The sequence below is a fragment of the Taeniopygia guttata genome, chromosome 1, assembly GCF_048771995.1.
Source record: "Taeniopygia guttata chromosome 1, bTaeGut7.mat, whole genome shotgun sequence".
Classification (NCBI taxonomy): domain Eukaryota; kingdom Metazoa; phylum Chordata; class Aves; order Passeriformes; family Estrildidae; genus Taeniopygia; species Taeniopygia guttata.
The window spans coordinates 37,791,574-37,805,413 of record NC_133024.1 but is presented as its reverse complement, the minus strand read 5'-3'; the positions used below and the strand labels follow the sequence as shown (position 1 = coordinate 37,805,413).

Here is a 13,840-nt window from a genome sequence, read left to right as displayed (position 1 = left end):
AAGTATTCAGTCAGAACATCCAGTACAGTTAGCTTGTATGTAGCTTTCTTTATATAGACAATTTTTCACCCAAAAATTTTGCCCACAATTTACCATGCTTACTTTACACAGGTAACATTACTTTAAAAATACTCACATTTTCCTGAAAATTATGTTTGTCACTATGCATTATTAAGGTCAATATTTGAGGTACAGAATGTGAGGCTAAACTGTAGCAGTTTCTTGCTACCCTGGAGCATCTGAAGTCTTATGGAAGGTTGTTACAGTAGAAATTCAGAAACTAACAGTTGTTCTTACTGTACTTGTAAACTCCCTGCGGAACAGCAGCAAATTTACTATTTAGAACATACTAGATGATCTAAGGGATTACGACATTTTACTTTTAAACTTGAATTAGAGAGATGTCCAAGTTCACCAGATTGCTTTGGCAATCAATTGAAAAGGTCTTAATAATTTAGTAATATCGTCATTTCATATTCAAAGATGCACTACCAAGTTTCAAGACTGTCTCTCTGTCAGATGTCTAATCAGTCTGTTTTCCATTAAAATTAGGAATTCCTGTGTATTCAACACCAAAACACAGACTTTCCAGGTCTCTAATAACTCTTTTTTTCATGTTATTATTATTGTTCTTCTTTTTTCCGCTAGACCTAGAAGTCTTGACAAGTGTTCTCATGCTAACATGCAGGGCTTGCATTCTGCAACATAGGATATGTCCTTTTCAGGAGAGAAGTTCTGCAACCATGAGATTGTAATAGCTGCACAGTGATCTGATTACTTGTAACAAGAAACTTGATTAAAAGGCTATTGCTACATGCAGACCTGTCAATTTAGGTTAAGAACAATAAAGTGTAAAGACACGTTCAAGTTTCATAAACTCATCTTCTAATTATTAATAAGATATTTGTTGTGTTAGCAGGAGTCAGAACAGCCTCATCTAGTTGGGTGCATGAACACATGCATCAGGCTGTTGGCTCAACTTCACCAAGGGAACAACCCCCCCTCTGCCTGTAATCATACCGTGTCTGCTGGCACAGCAAATCAGCACCTGGCATCACGGGGGTTACATTAGGCTCAGCCCTGTTTCAAGATCAAGAGACTTACTTTCAACTAGGGCTTTTAATTTTCGTCAGTTGTCTGGGGTAACACATGAGCACTTGAAAGGAAAACCCTTTCTCTATCTTAGTTCAGTCACACAGGAGCAAGTACTTCCAGGAACTGAAACAAGATGCTCCATGCTGGCCAACACCAATGTAAGTACAAGAACTGCTTTGGATACCTGCTGAGCAGCAGCTTGCTGCTTATTTGCCTACAATTATTCTTTATACTTGAGAATACAACAAAATAACAACTGTCACCATGGAGTGTGATGCTCAATTTGACCATGTTTATGTGCAAGAAGTTCATATACATACATATAGACAGATATCTCATAAGACAACATGGACATGAATATGAACCACTTCAGACAGACAGGTTGCAAAATGACCCTTAGCACTTAAGTACCAAACAAAATGAAAGTTTTGTTGAACACCATACTGTAAGAATTACAAGAATTCAAGAATTACAACCAAAACTATAAAAAAAGTGACTTTTTTATTTTGAAAGAACTCGAAGGAGGTGATATTTGGGAAGATACTATTATTTCTCTGAATGATAATCATGGAGAATGCAGGAGAGAGACCCAGATACTCAAGGGTGGAGGTTTACTGCATGAGAGTTACCTCCTTCTAACCAGTCACTATGTCACAAGTCACCCACAAACTCAAATTGTCAGAACTTTGCAAGCCAAGTAAGACCCTTTCTTCCATATTCTTGTAAAAAACAAGTTCAAAAAGCAGGCGAACTAGCCGACATGACACAGGCCATCAGAGGAGAAAGACTTCTGCCACAGGCAGTGACTTTGTAACACTCTCAAGTTAAACTGCCAAGTAAACATATTTCTCAAAAATAAAGGGGTCACCCAGAATCCCCATCAATGTACAAAAATTCCAACTCAAGAATGCTTCGACTCAAGGACTATCAAATTTAATTTTATAAACAAAAAATACATTAATTACTCATCTATCACTCTGTGGACAGAGCAAATTTCAAAGATACAGCTGAAAGGAACTTTTACAAAAAACTGTATGTATTTTATATGTCACTGAAAAAGGTTTTATTACAAATACCAAAATGGCTATTTCTGTACAGGAAATAAATTTGACTTTGTTTTCTTTTTGTATTGACCAATAGCTCCCATTTCCCTTTGTTTCAGTGGCATTTATCATTGCACAGAGACACTTCAAAGCTCTCAGAGAGGGGCTGATGCTTCACTAGCAAGGAGTTAGGGCAGCCATGAGAAGTTCCATTTTATACACAAAGTTACGCCCTTCCATTTTATTCCACTGAACTTCCTTGAATGGCCCCCGGAGATGATTCCATTTGCTGTCCTGGAGGACATCTCCCTTAGGGAGATCCTTGCACTGGCTCCGTGGAAACTGAACCATGACTTTGCTGCCACTTTCCGGACCGTTACGGACTGTGGGGAAAGAAGATTTCAATGAGCACTGTATGAATTCCTCATACTAAATGTTCTTCCTTGTGTATTCTGTACTTTACTCCTACTCAATTCCAAACATGCTGAAAGCAAACAAGGGAAATTCTCTTCCTTTTTCAAAGCTTTTTCTCTGGACTTTCTCTCTCATCTCCCACTTCTCTATGATTTTGTTGCTTTCGCACTGCAGGTTCTTGGTTAGATCGTGACCGAGAAACTTTTAATAAGCCCCAAAATGTACACCTTACATATGCATTTCTTTTTCCCCAGTGACACCAGGAAGGGCAAAGGCTTCATTGCTCTTCTTTCTTTGGATTTATTGCCCACTATTCTGTTGAAAAATATATTATTTCTAGGGGATTTCTCTCAAATAGACAGGATCTAAGTCATTAGGCAGTTACTTTTAATCACCAAATTCTGTGAGATTGGTGGAGGGGTGGTGGTGCTTCATTGGCTTCTGTTCTGTTTTCATGTAGGGGAGTGGTGTGTGTTGACTTTTTAAATCAACAGTTAGAGAAGTTCTGCCTAGCTTTTCCCTCATCTACCAAGCTAACCCTCTATAAAGAGATGACTATCAGGCTGATTGAACATAATTTCTGTTTCATAAATTGGTGTCAACTACTTCTCATCACCACGTTCTCCATAGTATGTTTGGAGAATTCTTCTGAGACTTATTTTTTTCCAACTCATCTTCCCAACAATTGCAATGAGGCTGATCAGACTGTAGTTCCCCACATTTTCCATCTTGAATACAGATGTAACATCTGCCTTCTTCCAGTCCTCAGGAGCCCTTCCTGAGCCTGGCCTTTTAGAGATGATCAAGAGTGGCCTTGCAGTGACATCTATCAACTCCCTCATCAGTTATGGATATACAGCCCACCTGGTCCCACGAACTTGTGTACGTCTAAGTCTGTTCAAAGGTTCTCTAACTTGGTCTTCCACTACTGAGGCTGAATCTTTGCTCTAAAATTTCCCACGGGTCTCACAGATCCATTTCTGAAGGCCAGTCTTAAGACCAAAGAAGGTAGTGAGTACCTTGGCCTCCTCCATGTCCTCCGCCACCAGGTACTCTCTCTGTTTAACAGCAGTCCCACATTTTCCCTAATCTTTCCTTTGCTGCTGACATCCCTGTTGAAGCTCTTCTTGCTGCCCTGTACATCCCCCACCAGATTCCTATCCTATCCTTACCAATGCATGCTTGGATAGTCTCTCTATATCCCTCCCAGGACAACTAATAATCTCTTGGAGCTTCCTTCCTTTGTCATGAGTTCAACCATGGGCTCCTTGCTCATACACACAGGTCTTCTGTCCCCTTTGCACAGCTTCCTTAACATTAGGAATGACCATTCTTGAGCTTGAAAGAGGTGACCCTTGAAAACAATAATCAAACAGCACTCCTGGACCCCTCTTCTTTCCATCCCATAGGATCATATCCCATAGGATTCCTTCAAAAAGATCCCTGAAGAGACCAAAACTGTTCTCCCTAAGTTTGGAGTTGTGATCTGTTTATCTTGTTCTCTTCTCTAAGGATCCTGATGGTTTCTGTGATCTCTTTTTTCCTATGCTAATAATAATACATATAATTAATTACATATAATTATAGAAACAAATATTTATATAATATTTATCAAAAGAATATATTTAAATAATGTATTAATACAATACATATTATAGAATACATATTATTTTCCATGGTAACTGTAAGAAATATTTTCAAGCCTGTGTAAATTAAATCATGTTTATACTAAGTAGCTTCCTGGGCAAGGTGCTGATTCTATTTAGATGTCAATTCCATACACAAAAGAAATAGTCTCTAGACTTTTAAAGCATAGTATCAATTTATAGCAAAATATTCTACAAACACTCTCAGAAAGACTTCTGTTTGCAAGAGGGAACACTACCTGAAATGGCATAGTCTCCATTTGGTGATGCTACAGTTATTGCCGATGCATTGCCAATGCTCTCCACCGGCCCCAGACCAACGTGATTACTGAAACTCAGCACGTGCCATCCCATAACTTTTGCAAGCTGCTGAACTGCATGTACTTGGTGCTGTGACATCTGAAACATAACAAGAGGTTTGTTTTCTGTTCAGTATTTGCAGACCATAGAAAGAATTGCTTATGCAGTTTAGCAAGCCTGTTTTCTGTACAATAGTTACTTACAGAAGTGACTTTAAGTTCTCTACTTTCAGAAGAACTTTTTTTTTATATGATGGTAGAGCTGTGTGTTATTTGAATTTAGACTAGTTCCTCCACAGAAGAAAAGATCACTCTTATGCAGGTAAATGAATTTTTCATAGATATATGCGCTTAGCCATTTATTTAATGCTGCTATCAATTAAAAAAAAATTTTATTTAGGTCTCAAAAAATTAGTTGCAAACAATTCTGTCCTTCAATAGAAACAAAACTTCTGCTGTAAAATATATAAAAATATGAGAAAGTATTAGCAGAGAAAATTAGGAAAAAAAAGTTGAGGTGTTTACATGCATGATTATCTCCATTAACGCTCAAGCGTAAGCACTGAGCTCTAACAGCTTAGGAGTTTAAATGCTACTGTTTTCCTGCATCATGACTTAACCCTTGTAACAAGGAAGTATCCAGCACCATTCAGCAGTTCTCTGTGAACAGGTCTGACAACACTTGAGCAAAAAGACACGACCTCAGCAGAATCTGTTTCAACTTGTTTTCTGTGTCGTGGAGTTTTATATAACTGCAACAGGCCAACCACTGTTATTAAAGACCTGTATTTTGACTATTTATAATGCATGGTGGGGAGATTGTTACTTCTGAATAAAACCAGCAGGTTGTTCTAAGCAATTAAGAAAACAGAGTTCATTCAAGTATCAGCTGATTTAGTAACGACAGATGCAAAGTGAGCATTAGCAGACAATGCTGAAATGACAGTAATTATGGGTTCATTAAGAACTTAGCTACACTAAGTTTCATATATAGAATACTTTATTGTCTGCTATGATTACCACCAACTTGTTTCTCCCATAATGAGCAGCATAAAGAAAAGCGTTTTAAATTGGAGGGAAAAATTATTATGACTACTGACCCTAGTAAAAAATGGCAATATATTTTAGGAACAGTTGGTAAAGACTCTACACAATCATAGTGAAAATTCAGTCATCCAGCTTCCCATCTTCACTATCTTAATTTGAACTTTTTAGTATTTTCTACAGAGATGAAAGTGAGATTCAAACTTCTTCTGTTTCCCAAACATCACAAGAAAGGGAAGAACAACATATGCGAGTCTACCTGAGATAATAGGAAATCCTGCAGTTCTTGCTCTTGATGGGACAATGTAATAACTCTTCCATCTCTATGCACAACTCTTATTTGTTCAACACCAATGTTCAGCTGTAGTTGAATGGATCTTTGAAAACAAGATCCATATTTATTAAAAAAGCATTAAAACACTTAAGAAAACAGGAAACTAAGAACACAAAATCCCACCCAATCATTGACAAGAATCCCTAAGACAGATGGAACAAAGCCTACAGAATGGGACAGCAACTCCAAACATTCCAGTTTCATCAGTCACCACAACAGCTCCCTTTATATGGCAGGTCACATATTCTGTGGATGCTCCCAGACCTGGCCTACCATTTGCTCAGGACAAGGAAGCCTCACAGCTCCCTGCCTGCCCCTGTGCCCAAGTTTCCTTACAGTTGTGCAGGGGAAAATGGTGTGTTCTGTGCTACAGACAAGACTTGGGCAGCTTATGTACTCCAAGACTGGAAATGCACCAATGACTGCAGGTTGCCTCTGTGGTTGACACTGATCACAGCCAGAGAGCACTGCTCAAAAAAAACCCCACTGTTGATGCATTAATGACTGCTGGTCAGTCTGCAGGCATTTATTTCTGCAACATCGCATCTTGTATTTCGATAACAACGTGCATAGCTTTTGCATGAACTACATGAGCTCCACATTTTAGTACCTATGCAACCGAGCTAGGACTGAGCACTGATTAGTCTTCCATGACAAGACTGGAAGTTTAGAATCCAGCACCATCAAATAATACTTTGTATTCAGTCATCTCTAACCAAAATAAATCTCCCCCAAGTGTCCACTCTTGAATTTCTTCTTTGAATGGAAATGGTACTAATTAAAGATGTACTAAATATCTTCAGTAAAAGGTAAAATGGGTGAAGTTTTCTTAGGGTGACTGTTCACTCCACAGTCAACTCAGAAAAACAAACACAGACAAATAATGGACTCCTACTTGTCTGTCTGAAGAGAATCTAAGCCTTTAAAGCACAATGTGAATACATGCTGCCTTTGCTTCGTGCTTGTACAACTAACAGGACATGCATTATCATACTTACTTGCATATCTGCTCATATCCTTGAGAAGTTATTAGAACTTTCACACTGGATTCATAAACATCATTGATATTGGACCAGTGAGCCTGAATCTGAGGATCCTCAATACGACTCGCCAGACTGTCTATGGTTCGAGCAGTTCTGGAAGATAAAACCATATTCCACACACAATAATCCAGGCAGTTTGTGCTGTCATCTTGCTCACAGGAAGTTAGATGTAACAGAAACACGTGGATCAATTCCATTTCAGCACTGTTCTGGTGCTAATGAAGTACACTTGTCTATTCTGTACATTTCTCATACATTCTGCAACAGTATTGAAGTGGTATTATTCGTTATCAGCCACTGCACTGCAAAGAATACTAAAAAGGATTTATGCACTTTGAGATAAATAGGGACAATTATCAGCAGCTTATGTCACAACTGTCACAGAGATATCAAAGAAACCTGGTATTCTTTCTTATTACTAGCTGAATGTTGTTTTCTCGTATTTCTTCATAATTTTTGGTTCTTAGTACTTACAAAAAAAGACTGTATTAACCATGAAGGAAATAGCAGCTAGTTTTAAGAACACTTAAAATAGATCAATTATATTCTATGTAATGGTACGTGTTACTGTAACAAGAGTATCTTGTGACCCACCTTCGTCTCAAAAATATATGCTTTGCCTGTTTTATGATCTTTTCCAGAAGTCCTTCATTCGACTGTAAAGAACTGATTTCATTTTTATCGAAAGCCTGGGGCCCTGCAAGTCTCATTCTCTTATGGCCAAAAGGTGCACTAGCTGGATGTGGCATCACTGTTGAGCTCAGGGTTTGCTTGTGACACTGCAACAACCAACAGATATTATAAAAGGAAGGGACCAAATAACCTGTCTACAAGAAATAATATGTATCCTACAATATGTTGCTTCACGTCATATTTTTTGAGTGTACATACTTTCAAAAAGTACACCTTTTTAACTTTATCAACCTGACAGCACTTTAAAGACAGTTCTTCATACTTTGCTTCCTCCATTTATATGTCTTTCAAACCTTATAGAAAGTAATTTAAAAATAAAAAAGTGCTAGCTAACAAAAATTTGGTACCATGGCAGTAGCTCCTGCTAATAAGTCTTCTTTATAAACATCTATGTAAACGGAAAGAATGGTCACTTAAAAATAAAAGAAGCATTTTAGACAAAAAAAGGTGAAGAACAAGATTTTAGCAATATGTCAACAGTAAAGAAAGGAAATCCACAGGAAAGGTGGGCACTGAGCCAAAGCTTCATGAACCCTAAATCAATGTTTAAAATACTAGACTGTTCCACATGACTTGCAGAGCCATGCTCTAAGGAGGTGAACACTCTCTGAACATGGTTTCAATGCTACTTAGAGAAGTAAAACTGTGCTTTTTTTCCTGAAGAGACACAACCTCAACCTCATACCCCAGGTTCTGCTAGATTATTCAAGAATCTAAAATGCTGAAGCAGAGAAGTGGACATTCAAATAAACAAAGCTATTATGACAATTTATTGTTCCTTCATGAGGATATGGCTGACCAGATGTTTGCTGACAGTGCCTGGTAAGCACTATTAGACACAACAAAAAAAGGCAGAACTGATGAACTCTACTGGAAAAGCTTTGCATGGCTTTACTGAAACGAGCAGCCAGGTCTGAGGTTAACTAAAGAACTAACATTCCATGAAAGCATTAACTGGAACTTCCAAACCACCCACACCCACAGAAACCCAAGCAGTAGGCTGCCTTCCACAAATGGATGGAGAAGGACTGGCCTCTAGTGGCACTCAGCTGTTATACCAGTACCACACACTGGGCAGAAGGCTGAACAAAAGCCCAAAAATTCTTCAGTACTTCAGCCACAGATGCAGTACCTCTCTGATAAGTTGATGCAAATTATGTTCAAGAACATAGAGATGATCCTCTGGATTCTGTTTTTCAGAAGCAGCCTTTTGTGATTTTTTATCATTGGAAGAGTGACACAGAGAAATAGACAACTGCAAACCTGTACAAAGCAGATGGAAAAAAAAGATTTTAAAAAGTGAGCACTGACAATTTTCAAGGTTACTAACTGAGAACTGCTTTTCTTCATGTTTTATACTCAGTAGTTTAACAACAGGTATTCACTGTATCAGAGAAAAATCAAAGAATGATGGTGGAGAGCACAGCAACAAAGGCAAGTAAAACTTGATATTCACTCAAGTGTTGACAACTGTGAAATCACCAGGTGCATTTCGCATCAATTTCTCTCCCACAAAACCCAATCCCACACAAAAAGAAGCCCCCAGGACCCCATTCCTTTCTCAAAGAAGGAGTGATTAACCATCACACACATTTTAAGCAATCCAGAAACATATTCTTTGCATGCTACAATCAGTTGTGTACCCCTTGTAAGAACAGAGGATTCACCACTGACTCTGAGCCACCTTTATGCTGTTTAATTACCCTCACTGATGAGCATTTGCTTTTATTCTTCTGAGGGACCCATAAACTCAAGTCTTAAATTTCTTCTTACATGCAATCCAGGAGCAATGACTTATGCTCAGCTCCACACTGCCACATGCACATGGCATTACAGCTGACAGTTTTAAGTGCTGCTGTCAAAAAACATAACCATAAAGGGAAACAGAGTACATTAGAAACTACTGTGCATTAGCTGAAATTCTGTTTTTCCAAACCTTTCAAATTCAAGGAGTTTGTTTGTTCTTTTTTAAAAACCAAGCATTAAAAAAGGTGACATCAATCAGTATTTAAGGAAATAATTGTACGTTAACAGTCTTAAAAAGCTTCCTACCTGGGAAAGGCTGGGAGATTATCTGATTTTTCACTACGATGTGAGGAATCTGTGATTTAATTTGAACAGCTTCTCGTGAGAGCTGGGCAAAAATTTCTTTACATAGAAGAACATTCTGTGCAGTCTCCAACTTTGTCTGCCAGTGTGCAGAACCTGAAAAGCATAAATTGATGTTTGCAGGAGGGAAGTGCAAAGAGAAGCCATCTTTTTGTTCAGATGCCAGATACTATGCAGTAGCCAGGTGTGATCACTAAAATAAAGCAGACAGTGCCTTATACCCAAATTCAGTATTACCAGAATTTTATCTCAGTTAAGTAAGCACTTTATGGTAAAACTGAAACTAATTTGGATTCAATTTTACATATATGTGTATTGTGAAGTGCAACACCCTTATGGAACAGTGTATTACACTCCCGGGCCTTTTGCAAAGGCCTCTCTTTATGAACCTCTACTCCTTATGTTATGTTTTACTTTCAATGATACTTCTGGCTTTATTAAATGCACTCAATGATGAACTACCCAGTAATGTTCAGTGCATGTATGCGCTTTCACTGGGTATATAGGCCCAAAATTCTCGGGAGATTATGGAGTGAGTAGGCACACAAGCTGTATAATGTACTCACAATACCATATGAAATACCTCATAATACAGCACTCTGTCTATGTTCAGGACAGTACCAGCATCCGGATCACAGACAACTGTGAAATAAAGCCCTGCCACTTTATTTCTAACTTTACAGAGTAAAGGATGGCTTTTTAATCCAAAAGTTTACAACTTCACATACTGGCACATATTAAATGAATCAATGTACTATCTGCCAGGTGAGCTGTTGGTAATTAACACACAGACCACCAGCAGAATTTCAGATCCATATAAAACATATGAGCAACAGACACAAATGATGCATTTTGGGCATAATTAAGAGTGAACAATCATTAGTTCAGCTGAATTAATGGGATGTAACTCACTGAAACACAAGACCTTGATTTGATTTCAGATATGGGCTCAAACTTTTAATGTCTAACAAAAGAGGCTCCAGAATACTCAAAATACAACCCTAATAATTTTGCTTCAGAACTGAATAAACACATGAAAAACTGAAGGAGCATGCTTTGAAAGCATAACTTCCAAAGCCCAAGCAGCACCCAGAGTATTTCAGTTTAAATAAGAAAAGTCTTAATTCACTCTTCTTCCCAGCTATATGCTGAAATTTTAAAACAAGCATCATATCCAAACTCATTCCTTGAGAATATACTCATAAAACAACATATAAGCTGTACCTGGTTTTGATTTTGGCAAAGGTCTTTTAAAGAGATTGACTGTCCCGAGGTCACCAATGTCTGGTGCTTGTTTTTGAATAGAAACCTAGGCAAGAGAGAACAGTATTTAATGTTTGTTCTTTGTTACAAGCATACAAATCTGAAACGAAACTCCACTAGGTTATTAAGGTTTCTCTGACAAACCTTGATGTATGCTGATCCCTCTAAATCACTTGGAATTTGAACATCCAAAGGACAGTAATCCTCAGGTATCTTTTTATCCAGGTCAATATCAGTGTTCTTTATCACCTCAAATGTGCCATGATGAAGAAAAAGTGACCCTGAGTAAAGAAGGACAAAGATATACACATTAAATATTAAGCACCCTCTGCAAATAAAAAAGCTTTTGTTTTGGGAGAATATGTATTTCTGAGTCTCCAAATCTTCAGAGCTGCACTTGACTCACATATCTTAATGACTTCTTAAAAAAACCCAGGTAAATTAGAAAGCTTATGCCACTGTAACAGCATGTCAATCCTCCACTGTGCAATGTGTAATATTTTACAGTAAGTTAACACAGAGTATTTAATAATTATGGGAGGAAGCCAAGAGTTTTTTGAAATTGAGTCATTAGATGCAAGGAAGGCAAAAGAAAAGATATTTGGTTAAAAAAAAGTGCAAAAAGTAAGTGTGTGAAGATTTGCAAGCAGGTAGTTAAAGGTACAACACCCTTACTGATTTAAAGGAATTCTGATGTTTGCCTTGAAATCTTAAAATTATGACCATGTTCTGACTGGAAAAGATAACTCTATGGACAGTCATTCGGTGACTGATAAAAGCAGATACTCACATCTATCCTAGCTGCGCACCTTTTTCATCCTAGGCACAGCTCACCTAGTCCAGGGTAAATCAACTAAAAATGATATATAGCCTGGAGTACATCTACAGCTTTTTCATTAATAAATCTCAATTTGTCCTTCCCCCCACCACCAAGGACAACAGGAACCCAACACATCCTGTCCTCATGTCATGGTGTGAATTCTGGGGCGTAGGGAGTTAGACATCTGGGTCCCTTCTAACTTGAGATATTGTAGGATTGTCTGGTCTTTGATTAATAGAAATGTAATCAACTCTTCACTTTTTTTTTAATGCTTTACACACCAAATATAGATTAAAAGCCAAGGATTTACAAAGCCTGCCTGTCAATCGATCAACTACACTGCAAATGCAGTATTGTTTTTGTGAACAAATTCTTAGTAAAATACTTCAGTTACCCTTTAAAATTACTTTCGCGATTGAAGATGCCAAGATATTTCCCAATACTAAAACAAGAGTTCTCCCTTTATAAACCTGTCTCATAAATAAATTCACATTGAAATTATTTATTAAGATATATTCCATCTCTTTTTCCAGTTACAAAAAGACAATTTCATAAAATATCTCTTCTTGTGAAAAGATCCTACTGTTTACCTGCACTTCTGTAGCTCAGATCACCAAGAATTTTATCTCCCACTTTTCTCAGCTTCCAGTGTTGTCTCAGTCGTAACAGTTCAGAGTTAAAGTCTCTTTGTCGCTTATTTTCTTGATTTTCAGCAACTGATTTGGATAATCTTTCTGCACCTTTCAACAGGATCTGAGCTGCTCCAGCTAATGACTTCTTTTTTGAAATCAGCTGTAGAAACTGAGGATTCTAGTACCAAAACCAACAAGATACTTGCACTTTAATTCACAAAAGATTATTATTATTATTTATTATTAATAATTTAAATTAATATTTATTTCTTATTAGCAGAAACTAACTGACAGCAATTGATAAGTTGTTTTTGCTGGATGTCCAGTAATTTATTCAGAATTAGAACTACTTTCATACCACCATTATACAGTGGGAAATAGCATTTTGACTTAGAGCTTCAGCAATGAGTCTTCTGAAATTGGCCTGAACTCCCAATCCCAGCCTTACTCTGACCCTCAAAGCACTGCACTAGCACATCAAAAGGAACATTTTGATAAACTTTTTACTGATCACATGTGAACAAAAAATCCACTGGAATAAAATCATTAGCATCAAGCCACAAAAAGTGTTCAACTAGGTACAACATACTTGTTTTGGAGGAAGGGGATCCTGCCCGACTGGATCTAGAGTCATGAACTTTTTATCCTTCACAATGCTAAGAACGTCATACAACACACACATCTCGGTCAAGGCACTTCTTAAGTTATTCCTCACTGAATCCCAAGGCCAGAGGGATGGCTGGAACTTTACCAACCCTAAAAATAAAACAAAGGAAGGTAAAACAAAGGACTTTAAAAAGGTACGCGTAAGGCTGATTTTTGAACCACAGAGAGCTCATAACGGCACGACATACAGCACGACATGAAATCGGCTGCTGTACTTTCCCGCTGCAATTTACTGGGGCTGTGTCACAACATTGTGACCAACCCCTGGGGAAGGCAGGCCAGGCCCAACCAGCCGCGGAGCCTCAGGCCGGCACCGCCACAGCGCAGCGGCCGCCACCACCCGATCCCGGCGGGAGGGCTCGGCTCGGGCCCTTCTCACCTTCCTCATCCTCCGCCTCGCCCGGCTCGGCCCAGGGCCGGCCCGCCGAGCCCGGCTCGTCCTCCTCGGAGCCGGAGCCCTGGCTGAAGTCGATGCGCTGCGCCAGGCGCGCCAGGTTCTGGGACATGGAGAGCGGCTGGAGGTAGGTCTCGCTGCCATCCAGCCCCACCTCCTGCACCTGCTTCTCGCACGCCGACTCGATGCTGATGCGCACCACCGGCACGCCCGCCATCTTGGAGCGCCCCCCGCCCGCGCTCGGCAGGGGCGGGGCCCGCGCCGCTGGCTCGGCCGTTTCCGGAGGCGCTCGCGAGGGAACGGGACCAGCGCCGGGCGGGCTCGGCCATTTCCGGAGAGAGGTCG

At 39.0% G+C, this 13,840-nt stretch overlaps 1 protein-coding gene across 1 annotated transcript; it reads right to left on the bottom strand.

The window, feature by feature from the left end:
• Positions 1-1,577: 1,577 nt before the first annotated feature.
• MED17 (mediator complex subunit 17) lies at positions 1,578-13,794 on the bottom strand. Its single transcript, XM_002200111.6, has 12 exons — positions 13,481-13,794; positions 13,025-13,191; positions 12,394-12,613; positions 11,128-11,264; positions 10,945-11,029; positions 9,664-9,816; positions 8,744-8,874; positions 7,513-7,697; positions 6,874-7,011; positions 5,801-5,918; positions 4,438-4,597; positions 1,578-2,521 (listed from the first exon to the last, which is right to left on the bottom strand). The coding sequence occupies exons 1-12, from the start codon at positions 13,710-13,712 to the stop codon at positions 2,316-2,318; spliced, it is 1,932 nt and encodes a 643-aa protein (XP_002200147.1). The 5' UTR covers positions 13,713-13,794; the 3' UTR covers positions 1,578-2,315.
• Between the last annotated feature and the right edge of the window lie 46 nt (positions 13,795-13,840).